The sequence below is a fragment of the Varanus komodoensis genome, unplaced genomic scaffold, assembly GCF_004798865.1.
Source record: "Varanus komodoensis strain SLA01 unplaced genomic scaffold, ASM479886v1 scaffold5, whole genome shotgun sequence".
Taxonomy (NCBI): Eukaryota; Metazoa; Chordata; class Lepidosauria; order Squamata; family Varanidae; genus Varanus; species Varanus komodoensis.
The window spans coordinates 30,850,028-30,862,562 of record NW_025336087.1 but is presented as its reverse complement, the minus strand read 5'-3'; the positions used below and the strand labels follow the sequence as shown (position 1 = coordinate 30,862,562).

At 39.0% G+C, this 12,535-nt stretch overlaps 1 protein-coding gene across 3 annotated transcripts in view; it reads left to right on the top strand.

Moving 5' to 3' along the window:
• The first annotated feature begins 247 nt into the window (after positions 1-247).
• The window catches only part of PGGT1B (protein geranylgeranyltransferase type I subunit beta), a 41,412-nt gene continuing 29,124 nt past the window's right edge, over positions 248-12,535 (top strand). For all 3 annotated transcript variants that reach the window (XM_044446261.1, XM_044446263.1, XM_044446262.1), the window contains exons 1-3: positions 248-423; positions 6,370-6,488; positions 9,905-9,972. In XM_044446261.1, the coding sequence (XP_044302196.1) occupies positions 260-423; positions 6,370-6,488; positions 9,905-9,972 (351 nt within the window). In that variant the 5' untranslated portion in view covers positions 248-259. The remainder of the gene's footprint in view (positions 424-6,369; positions 6,489-9,904; positions 9,973-12,535) is intronic.

The window sequence follows — 12,535 nt, the reverse complement described above, 5'->3', positions numbered from 1 at the left end:
TCCCACACATTTGTTCCCCTGTAAATGCAACAAACCGAAACAAGCGCCACCAGGTTTCCTCCAAAACGTGATGCGACCCGCGTCCGAAGTCGCTTGCGCCACCCGCCTCCCCAGCCGCTGCCGAGCGCTCGCCGCCTCTTCCACGCAGCGAGGGTGCTGCCGCGACCGTCCCAGTGAGCGGAGTGCTTTGGCCGTGCCACGTGACTGCGCGCTGCCAGTGACGGACGTTACGCGCGAGGTTAGGGAGCGGTTGGCCAACATGGCGGCAGCGGCGGTAGTGGAGGCGAGCGCAGCGCTTGCAGAGGAGGATGGGGCCTTCGGAGATGGAGAGCGGCTAGATTTCCTGAAGGAGCGGCACGTGCGCTTCTTCCAGCGTTGCCTTCAGATTTTGCCGGAGCGGTATTCCTCCTTGGAGACTAGCAGGTAACCTCTAGGGAGGGACGGAGGGACACGAGCGTTTCCGGATGGGGGACAGGATCGTGAGCACCTGTCCTGAGGCTCCCGCAGAGTAACTTCTCTGGGGCTACTGAGCGGTGGCCCCAGTTCACCTCTCAGAATAACTTGAAGGGTTTGCTCTACTGTTGGTCCCCTCAAAGGCATGGGGACACGAAGACATCTAACAGCCCCCGTGTAGCACGTTTCCCAGACCTAAACGTGCCCCTTTCTTAACTCTAACTAGAGTTGACTGCTCCACTATTGCAGGAGGTCGCACTCTACCCCTGCGCCCCGCAAACTCTTCAACTAATCCTTGAGGTGGGACGGTTGGCGATATCAGCTCAGTACTGCAGGAAATTCAGTCTTCCTGTGCTCAGAGGACTTATTTGTCTGCTTAGAGGCTTTATCCGACCAACTGAAATTAAAAAAAAAAAAAACTAGTTTTGAGCATTGGCATAATCTAAGTTGCAGCCGAACATGAAAGTATTATGGGCTTTTGCTGTTCTGTTCTCCGCCAGTACGTTCGTTATTATTTGTGTATGTGAGAATGCGGTCATTGAGTGAAAATTCCTAAAAGGGTGCATGTGGGCATGGAAGAACAGTGAGATGGTTGTAGCGGAAAAACTGGAATTTCTACTTGAACAGAACTCTGTCAGTATAAGATGTATGGCAGCACTGTGCTTTTTGCACTGTACCAGAACTTTGCTTACTCTTGGGCTTTTATGCTGTCCCTTCCTGATTTGTCTCTTTAGTGGTTATTGTAAGTAAGGTTCCAGCAGAACAGTTTAAGTGAAATGAAGAGTTTGGAAGATTTCCCCACCCCCAGATGTTAAAACTAAAAGGGTATACTTTGCTAATATAACTCACTGAGAAACAAGGCCTTAAAGCCACTACTATGAAAGAGTAAACATCATCACTTTCTGTTTTGGTTTCTTAGAAAAACATTTCTTTAGCGAACAATTGTGTATTCCTTTGAACTTTCCCCATGTTGTATCTCCAATATTTTGGCCATTATCCCTGACTTTTGGCTTTGCTGGCAGGGTCTGATGGCAGTTGGAGTCCAAAAGATATGGAAGGGGAAAGGTTGCTTCATCTGTTCAGAATCAGGATTCTCCAGTCTCCACCATTTTGCTTTTTATCCTGATTTTTTAAAGTAGGTATTTATCTATCCCCAACTTTTTTCAAAAACACCATCCCAGGGTGGTGTAATTTTTTTTAGGTATGAACATGCTATAAAATGTGTTCAGGTATCTGAGTTGAGGTTTGGTACAGGTAGGAGGATTTTGATGAACACTTGGAGTTAAAAGATTTGTCAGCTTTGTGTAATTGACAGGTAGGCCTAACCGCCTATCTGCTCTCAAGTCCTTGCAATTAGAAGCAAGCATACTTAACAGTGTGATTGGTTGGGTGTGTGCGTATGCATAGACGTGTTGGTCATCATTGTTAAAAGGAAATTTTAAAAGAAAAGTTTGTGATAATAGCTTACAGAAAATAAATGTTTTTGTAAAGGTTGTAGAACATCTAGGAATAGTTAGCAAAGTGTGCTTTTTAAGTTTGGATAATTCTGCCATTTCATTGTAAGTTAATTAAAACTCTTTGGCTGCAATTGTGTGCATGCTTGCCTGGGCTCAAGTCCCTTTGATCACAATGGTACATTTCTAAATAAATATGCTTGGGATTATATTGTAAGCCCTTTTCTGTCTGAAATCAGCTTCAGAATTGCTCTTGGTGTGTAGATGCCTTGAGATCTGAATAAGGAAAGCACACAATTTGTTTGAAGAAATGCTGGGAAGAAACAAGTGTTTATAGAAGCAAGTCTTGGAGCTTGAGCATAGAATATGTGTTGAGTATCTTTAGAACAGAGTTGCAGAACTGCTTTCAGTTTGTGGGCTGCATTCTATTTTGGAGAAGTTTTTAGTGGTCACCCTTCCAGTGGTGGTGATAGCGGAAATACAGACAATTGCAGCATATTTAGCTTAATGCAATACTAGCCAAGTCTATTCAGGTAAGCTCAATGGGGTTTTCTCCTAGGATAGGATCTTCATAAGATTGCAGACTACACCTCTTATTATCCCTGACTAAGCTTAGAAGAAGTATTTCAAAGTATTTCAAACTTTTAGAATGGAGAACAACACATAGAAACTGGAAAACTGGAATTGGAGGACACTGAGACCTGTCAATTCAGTACTTGAAAGCTACATGATATTGCTAAGGCAGAAATAACCACTCTTCCCATTTTGGTGATCTATTTCTGTTGGTTTTCCCCACTTCTCATTTTCAGTGCTTCTGGGTAGTGCTAATGGGTGCCTTCTTTTTTATTATTTCTCCACCTGTACTTCACAACTGTGTGCAAATCAGACAACAGGCAGCTTCATCTTGTTAATTCCTTGTCTGTTGCCTGCTCCACTTTAGTACCCTCTTTGACAGCAACCTAGAAGGCAGTTGACCATCCAGGAGTACATATATTGGACAGTCAGTGCATTTGGAAAAACCACGTAACAAATAAAAAATAGCAGAGTTGCACATTTTGAGGCTCTGATTCTTTCTCTCATTTAGGGAATGAAATTGGGTAACGATCAGAGTCAGGCATTGGAACAAGATGGGTTCTGCTACAGTGTTTCCTGCAATATAGTCTGGAACTGGATGGTAGACTGAGGGGAATGGTTGGGGTGAACAAGCCATGACAATTCCAGGGTGGTCCATGTAGAGGTGACTTAATGTTAGTGCAAACACACAAGTAAAAAGTTAGAATGTGAATGGCTAGGGCTACAATCCTCCACAGTTACCTGGAGGTAGGTTCCAGCATGGCTTAATTCTGAGTTCATGCATAGGATTGAACTATAGGCTGCAAAATGCATATTTCTCTAAGCTGTGTGGACAAGAGAACTGCCAAAGGCAGTCAAGGTGTGCAAGTGTTACGAGGGGATGCAGTGGCAGGGCCTCTTAGAAACTGGTGTGATGAGAAAAGAATATGAATAAGATATGAAATTTGGGCAGCAAGAAGCCTTTATTTATTTGTTTTGTGAATAGTTTATAGAAGGATTCATGATTTGAAAATAGTGGCCTTTTTCCTGCCAGTCACTTTGAAAGAAATCAGTTGCTTACTGAAGCTGAAGTTGTTTTGTAACTGAGGGAATAACTTCAGCAAACAATAATGCACCTGTAATCCTATACCTGCTTAAATGAAAATCCATCACACTGAACTTGGTGTGACTGAGTATGTATGAGATTGCTCCATTGAGCTCTTTAAAAGAGCGAGAGGCAAAATATGCTTACTTTCTGTGCTACATATTTTCTGTCAGTGTTTGGGAAACACTGGCCCAGTTTAATATACTGATCTGGTTCACAAAAGACAACAGTGCCTGCATCCACACAGCTTGCAATCATTTGTCATGTTGTGCATACCAGTGTGGCAGGTCTTGTTTGAGGGTTAGACAACTCTCAGATAACACATGGCTTGTTTTAGAGTTATTTGAGGACTATTCAATACTCAGACAATCCCTGCTGCCAGTGAGGATCTTGCAAAAGTGATGGGTGTCCCACACAATGCAAGTCACTGTAGATAAATTAAGCCACATGGGGCTGTTAAGTCATGCAAACCAGGGCTGTGTTTGAAAGTGGCCTCCTTAGGTCCTTGTTTCTTCATTTGATATGCTGTCCAACATATGTAGTCACCTGATTAAGTACTTAAATAAATGACTACTTGTGGAAACAGGTAATCTGTGCATTTAATTACACCATGATTTTTAATATGTATGCTAGCTATGTGATTAGTGGGTAGTCTATAATCTCAATATTGAACAAACAGGTTTCAGGATGTAGCATATGTGAATGTGCTTGGTGGTTATTTATTAGATTGCAAAATCTTGGTAAACATTAATAAGGATGTGGTTATATCCAAGACTGGAAAGCAAAGTATTTAGGTATAATTAGGCATTATTCAAGATGTTCTAAAATTTGAAGGGTGCCTGACTTGTATCAATAGCATGAGTTACTGCTGGCTTGTATTTACTGAATTTGCAAAATAAAATTGGGGAAGAGGCTGGCATTTCATTTTCGAGATCAGTGGTGTGATTTCAACATTGCTGTTAAACTCCTGTTTACTAATGGTGTTGTACTAAGAAATTACTAGCTGAGCATGTAAGATTTAGGTTTCTTCACTAGAAATAATACTATTAGATTTAAATTTGGCTTGCTTATTTAGAACTCTCAACAAGTATCATGTTTTCTATATCAACCATCATAAGATGACCATCATAAACTTAACATAGTTACAAGTTGGACTTGCAGTAAAATACCATTCAGTGATTAGATTTTGGGACTTATGCTAGGGAGAGCATAGATTAGAGGAACATGATAGGCTGTACAACTTTTCCTCAGTTCCTTATGTGGATAATTTTTAGGTATCTTTTTTGAGGCATAAGATTTGACTGTTTAACTTGTGAAGTATTTGCAGTGTGTGTTTTCATTAAATTTCAATAGGAAAACAGTGGTGTAATTTGTATTATATCCCCCCATGCAGCAGTATCCAACACTGCAGTTCTTCTTACTCAGTTCACATAGTGTGAGCAACCTCTATCACAAATGCCTATAGCATACACTGGAGCAGTGTTTTGTGGGGAACCCTTTGCTCCAGCATATGCTGTTGGTATTTTGCTAGAGACTGCATATGCTAGTAGTACATTGTGGCATAAGCAGATCAGTTGTGTTGAGTACTGCCTTCGAAGTGTCTGTAAACAACCACCTCACTTAAAGTGATACTTTATATTTTATGCACCAAACTTATAGACCTGATGTAGAACATTGTCCAGATTAATAATAACAATTTAAGTATTTTTCCCACTCATTTTCACAACTTCTCATACTTAGCCCATTTTTCCTTTCATATTTTCTCTTGCACCATCCTAAAGATTTTTAGTTAATGCTACTGCTGGTTTTTAACCAGTACTCTTTCATTTGTTTGTTAGCAAAACAGCTCTCTGACCCTGGAGAAGATGAATTACAAAATAGGGTAGTGCTGTTGATTTGTTGATTCCAGCTTGTGGAGGTTATATAAAAGCTTCCAGAGCTCTTGAGCCTAGACGTTTGGTGGTCTATGTATCTTGCTTTTGGAGTTGTCTCAAAGTACCATGATGGGGAACCACTACATCCTGAAGAGTCTTTGCTGTTAGCTCAATTTTGCTACATATTCAATTTTGGTTTCTGTTGTAGTGTGATCTAATTCTTAGTCTGAATTAAGGGAGAAATAATTCCATATTATAAGAACAGGGGATTTATTTTATTTTATTTTATTTTTTATTTCTGGTAATCTGAGCCCTTATGGTGTTCTTTATATAAAGCTTCATGGCGGCTACAGTTTCTGCAGTAGAGCTGCAATTCTGTCCCATGTTCATTTTTTAATCTTTCTGCCCTCAGTTTTATGGTTTACATTGCAAAGGCAGGTGAATCATCTTTTTATTAATGCATAATTTCTAGCCCTAAAATGTCCCTAACCATAAGAGGGATACATTGTCTATTCATACCTATCTCATGGCTTTTTTAAAGGCTCTCTGCGCCAGAGAAGTTTCATTTTACATGAAGAATTGTTCATTTTACAGTCCTTTTTAACATGTCAGTGTTCTATAGTTTCTGTGTTTGGTCTGCTTTAATTCTCAGGCAGAGAATTGTTGGTATCAGTGCTGCACTCTTTGGCTCAAGGTGAAATTAGTAAGCTAAGCTTGACAGCAACACAGATGCCTGCTTGCAGAGTTGTATATGAGCAGCTCCCTACAGCTGATTGTCAAGTTGCAGTGCTCATGTCTGTTTCAATTCATGATGCAGTTGACTCAAACACACAAGTACCTTTTGTGTGACTTAGAAGAATGAATTCGCAAGCTTACAAGCTATTTGATACAGATGGTGGGTAGTAAAATGTTGATTTTTTTCCCCTTTCAGATTGACAGTTGCTTTTTTTGCCCTCTCTGGTCTGGATATGTTGGATTCCTTAGATGTGGTGAACAAAGAGGATATAGTAGAATGGATATATTCCTTGCAGGTCCTTCCCACAGAAGACAGTGAGTGAGTTTTTAGCTTTTCTTTATTGACATTTCATTAGAACTATTTGTGTTGCTTGCAGCATTTGAGAAGAGAGTGGTCTATTGTTCAGATAGATGAAACAGAGTCTATTTTAAACAGTTGTAAATCTTCAGCACTTATAGAATGTGTATGCTTTAATCCAGTGTATGCTCTTATCCAGGTTACACGCACTCCAGGTTACAGGCCTGATAAGAGCATTATACTCTGCTGACAGTGGTATTGCTCAAGTGCAGTTTGATTCTGCAAATTAGGTTCAAATTTTCTCATTTGAAAATTGTTTCTTATATAAACTCTAGAAGAGTTTGTTGAAATCATTTATATATTATAATGTATAAATAATATGAGTTGATCTAATTCTAACACAACTTTCTCTTATTTTTTAATAAGCCTGCTTAAATATGATTATATGGATAAGGGATCAGTTGGTGTTTTATCCTCTTAATTATGTTGGATCTCTTCTGAGTCTTTACTGCCTAGCTATATAACACAAGTGTAATTTATTACTTTGACCTATTATTACATTAATGAGTATTAAGCTAAATTTGCTACCTTATAAGACAGCAGAGAAATAAAAATAGAGGAACTCAATATATCTGTTAGAAATACGACTGTAAGATCTTCAGAATGGTATTTTCTCTCTACATATTTGAAGTTAATGGCCCATATTGGATGGACTCGCACAGCACAGCAGCCCATCCTGTGAATAAGCTATGCAATGTGGCTTGTTCATGGAGCAACTCATGGTGCAAATAGATGAGCAGATTCCCCATGGCTTGTTTTCCTCCTCCTCCCTCCTCAGTCCTCCAGCTGGTTTCCTGTGGTCCTGCAAAGAACCTGTCCTGCCTCCTCCTTGCTCCAGTCAGAATCCCTTCTTGTCATTTGAGGTGGTGGTTGTGTTTTTAGAGGCCCTTGCTGTTCTGGTTGTTGCCAAGCTGCTTTTTACTCTTTATTTTGTGGCAGTACTCACATTTGTTATATACCCTGTTGCATACTTTCTGGGGGTACACCACACACCATGAGAATAAATTGGCATAATAGGGCAATGCAAGCTCTCTTATGTTATTGACAGTTTCACAATAGTGTTTCGTGAATTTCCTCAGACCCTGTATGAACATTAACAGTCTAACCAACTTATAACTAAAACTGGGATACATGTCAATTATTTGTTCAGTCATCATCCACAAATTGCCCATTCTTGCGTTAGAATTGTAACAACTCATTGGAGTATCTTTCATCCTTTTGTAAAACATGCTTTTAAAAAACAGTTACACAGTTTATACAAAGAACAAACACTAGATGGTGCACTACCATAACTGAGTTTAAACAACACTCTTTAAATAGGGATATGTGAGGAATCTAATGTGGAGGTGAAAAGCCAACAGTCCACAATTCAGCCTCCTAGATTTTGGATTGTTAGCTTCATTCTGGTGCTGACTCACTGTTGTGCAAGATAGGCCAGCTCATTGACTTCTGCCTTTAGGACCAACCTGTGCATTTCTTTTAACCACTAATGACATTTGCACAAATAGCTAAAAACCAAATGGCCATAGTGTAATTCTCACAGAATTAGGTAGTTTGCATAAATTGTAATTCGTGCAAATTATGAACTTCTGCAGTTCAGCTAATTCTGCTCAAACCATATGTGAGCTGAATTGTTTTTGGGTGCTCATTTGCACAAATTTCTTTAGCAGTGTTTTTTTTACAGTATACAGACCATGGTCTGGCTTAGAGACAGAAATTTGTTGCCTCAACTTCCCTATTTGCCTGCTTCTGATTATTGGATTGGAAGGGTATAGGACAGCGGTGGCGAACCTATGGCACGTGTGCCACAGCAGGCACACAGAGTCCTCTCTGTCGGCATGCAAGCCAAGTCGCCCCGGCATCACCCCAGCAGCCAAGCATCGGGTAACAGTGCACATGCGCATGCTCGGAAAGGAGTAGCGGCACCAGGTGATGACATCACGAGCTGCGACTCATGAGTTGTGACTCGTCCAAGCATTCACATGGCCGGTCAGTGTGCTGCCAAGGATATATATATATATTTGCTTGGACTGACTGTGAGTTGTTTTTTCAAAACTAAAACCCCAGTATTCAGATTTTATTGCAGTGTTGGCACTTTGCGACAAATAAGTGGGTTTTGGGTTGCAGTTTGGGCACTTGGTCTCTAAAAGGTTCGCCATCACTGGTATGGGACATGTTTTGCACTCATATTAGCCATATTTTCCTCTTTCCGTACTTTAACCCTAATCTTAAGTTTAACACAGTCCTAACACCCAGATACAATGCATATCTATTCAGATAATATGCAGAAAGGCAGCACTCAGGCTCTTCTTTGTAATTGCTCACTTTGTTTGCCAAGTATAGCTTGCTTCCTGCACATGCACAGGGAGACAGTTTGTCCTGAATTCAATCCCTAACCTGAATCTTAATTTTCAGACAGAGTTCTACAAACTAGCATTGTGCAGATTAACATTTATTATAAGCATTGGCTGTTGAATCTAGACCATTTTTCAGAAAGGTAATTTCTCCTATTTAATCTAATTCAGCAGAATCAACCATATTCTCAATTGCAATAGTTGTGATAGTAAAAGGGCTATTTTTACTAAAAAAAAATTAATTTTAGATGCAGGAATTTGTTGAAGTTGTTAATACCATTCTCATTTTGAAGCTTTTGTTAGTGTTTTACCTGCATGTTAATTTGGTTCAGAGCAAAATGCTGCAGTTGGAAAAATGTTACTATTGAATTGTTTAGACATTTGGCACAGATACTTATAGAAAAATAGAACCAAAACAATTCCTTTTTATGTCTGACTAGTAAAGAGTATGACTTGAATATGTGTGGAGTATGTATAGTGTATAACATATATGTATGTATGACTGATATACTGAGCATAATAGATTGTATCCAAAAATGTGCTTCTGTTCATAGAAGGTTCTTTGGTTCAAATGAGGCTTCCATGGATGGAGAGGGTTCACAATTTCAGTTTATAAACTACTTTGGAGGGTCTCTTAACTCACTGAAGCAGATTTGAGGAGGACACGGGGGCTTCAGAGCAGTGTGCAGTAGCATGCTTTTGAAAAACTAATTTTTATTTTTTCTGCTTGTAATTATTACACACCAGAAACCATGACGAATTAGAGCCCTAATTAGTAACAAATTTTCTTGAAAGTCCAGTATGAGGAGTGGATAAGGGGGTCTTGCCCCCTTTCCTACATGAGTTACAGAATAGGATTGTAGAGTAGGACAGATAACATGATCTGGCATTTAATAGTAGGCTGGATTAAGTAGGCCTAAATTTCATTCAAATTGTTTAATGCCAAGTGTTTGTAATTTTGTGGTGTATGCATTCTAATGAATGTGAAAAATAAACTAGTTTTTTTTCTCTCTCCCAAGGATCAAACATGCATCGGTGTGGATTCCGTGGTTCCTCATACCTAGGAATGCCATTCAACCCATCTAAGGTTAGTGAGCATTATGAATAGCTTCTATTTTTGTTTGTAACAAATTTACAATTATATAATAGTTAACAATTATATAGTTAATTGTATAGTAATGAATTTATCATCAAAGGTTAGCATAGCTTCAGGATGTTTTAAAAGGGGGGGAGGAGAGAAATGAAAAATGCTTCATATTTTTGAAAAATGAAGTGCTTCATATTTTTGTAACTTTTATCCATAAATTGAAAGCATTGTGATGTTTCTGTGAGACAGTGGGGAAAATTCATTGAATTTTTGATACTTGGCACTTAAGAGGTTGATTCTGTGTACATAGATTTGAAAAGGAACAATGGAATTAAGGTCTTTTTCTCAACTCTGTATTTTTAATTTATAACATTTTTGCTGTGAAGAAGAGCCATGTGATCTCTGCAGACATCAGTTTTGAGAACTGTAAAACCAAGCATCTGTGATAATATCTTCTAGATTGAAAAATGTTCAATAATCTTACAGAAACCTCTGGAAGAACATGACACTGTGAATGAATGGAATTCTTTTACTAAATATTAGAACAGTGCATAAATATACAGCCTCAAGCTGCATAATTAAAAGCTAATCCTTATGTCATCATAAATAACCTTTGGACTATAATGTATCATAAATAGAAAACTTTCTTTAGATAAATTTTTTCTCAAAAAGCATTTACTTTTTAAAAAAATTCAATTTAAATCAGAAAAATCTGATTTAAATTTTTAGAAATCTATTTTTTATTTTTTTAAAAAGTCATTGATTTTTATCCTCCCTGTATAATTATATCTTGCATTAAATCCTGGGCACCACTTAGAATTAAGTTCACGTTCTGCTTGACCTCTTACCAGTTTTGTGATTAACTGTTCTTGAGCACCGTGATTTAGAGCACCTAGAAATTTTACCTCTGTGTTGTGAGGGGAACGTGTTTTTATCCAACATATCTGAGAGTAATTGAAGTTCCCTGTTTCCTCAACATTTCCTTGTTTGGATGACTTCCTGATTTCATTCTGCATTTCAAGTTCAACCTGAATGTTTTGCTGCAGCAGGGATGAGGGAGCGGTTTACAGGAGCATGTCTCCACTACTGATTTACTTACTGTCACCCACTTCAGTTCTGATGTATGGAGTAGGACCATCCTCAGTAAGCTGTTCTGTAGAGCACAAATACAAAATCTCTGGTCCATGAACAGTGGCCTGGGATTCGTTCAGGGGACAGGACTTTGATCCCATGTCCTGCCTCCTGGAAGGCATGTGGCAGCAGTGGAACCACACTATTTATCTCCAATCTCAGTTTAGTGTTAGCAGTGGGGATACCAGGTGGCATTTGCCTGACTTGGTAAGGATGAAGCATTCTGAACCAGAACCTTCCCAACTTCTGTCAGCATTTTCCAGAGTTTGTTAAAAAGATGCTCTTCCACCATTTTGATAAATGCCAGTAGCCTGGTTCCATTTTGGGTCAAGTGGAGCCTATCCCTTTGTACAGGCTTTGTTTAGGGATATGAGCTAAAGTAATGCTCCAAAGTTTAGAAGTTAATTCCAAAGCCAAATTCCAGACAAAGCAGACCTATGTTTTAGTAGAGCCAGAGCTAAGATAAAATAATGGAACCAAAGGCCCTGATGTCTCCTCCATGGTTAGGTTCCAGATTGGCAGTACAGGGAATAAGTACATGGAACAGATAGTTCAGGGAATGCGCAAACTCCCACCTGTGGTTTTAAAAAAAGCTATAGAGGGGGCAAAGCAGATGTTCCAACTACAAGATCAGAATAATCAGTTTGAGCAGGGATGCAATAGCATGTCCCCAGTATCATTACTTTACCATTACTGTACTGTTAGTATGCCATCATTGACAGGAATTCTATTCGACACTTTAGTCTTGCTGTTATCAAGGTCAGCATTACTGTTCGACTTGGGAGAATGCAACAAAAAAAATGTTCTAATGATGAAACTGTGTGATGGCATACAAACCAACACATTTGTGTTTATGCTTCCACATAACACACTCATATATAAGACTCTAAGGTAGTTGTACTTCAATGGCTTCTTTATAATGATAATAAGTGTAAAGCTGCACAGAACTAATTCTTTGTAATTTCTTAGATTATATTATAATGAAAACTATGTAGCCAATAATCCCTTCTTTGGTAAAGTGTTGCTTTAGAATTAGCTTATTGAAATATATATTCTTTATTTCTCAAATACTTTGACTTTTTTGATTTGCAAATACCCATGAAATGGTCAAAGAAGTGCCAGTTTAGTCATTTATTATGGTACTTTCTATTGATGTAATTCTCTTTTTTGTGAGTTACAGGAGTTGAGGTTCTTCATATAGGACTAAAGTGACATACTGGAAGCAGCCATCTATTTGTAGAAAATCCTTGCAAAATCTTTTTGGTATTAGAATATATCCTGGTCTTAAAATAGTTGCTTTCTCCTGCGAGCACTGTGGGTCACAGAGGTGGATATTTACAGAATTTCTGACCAGTTGTTCTGGATGTGTTTCTCCTCACCTTAGAGCAGGGGTCTCAAACTCGCGGGCCAATTGCCGGGACGGGTGGGACAC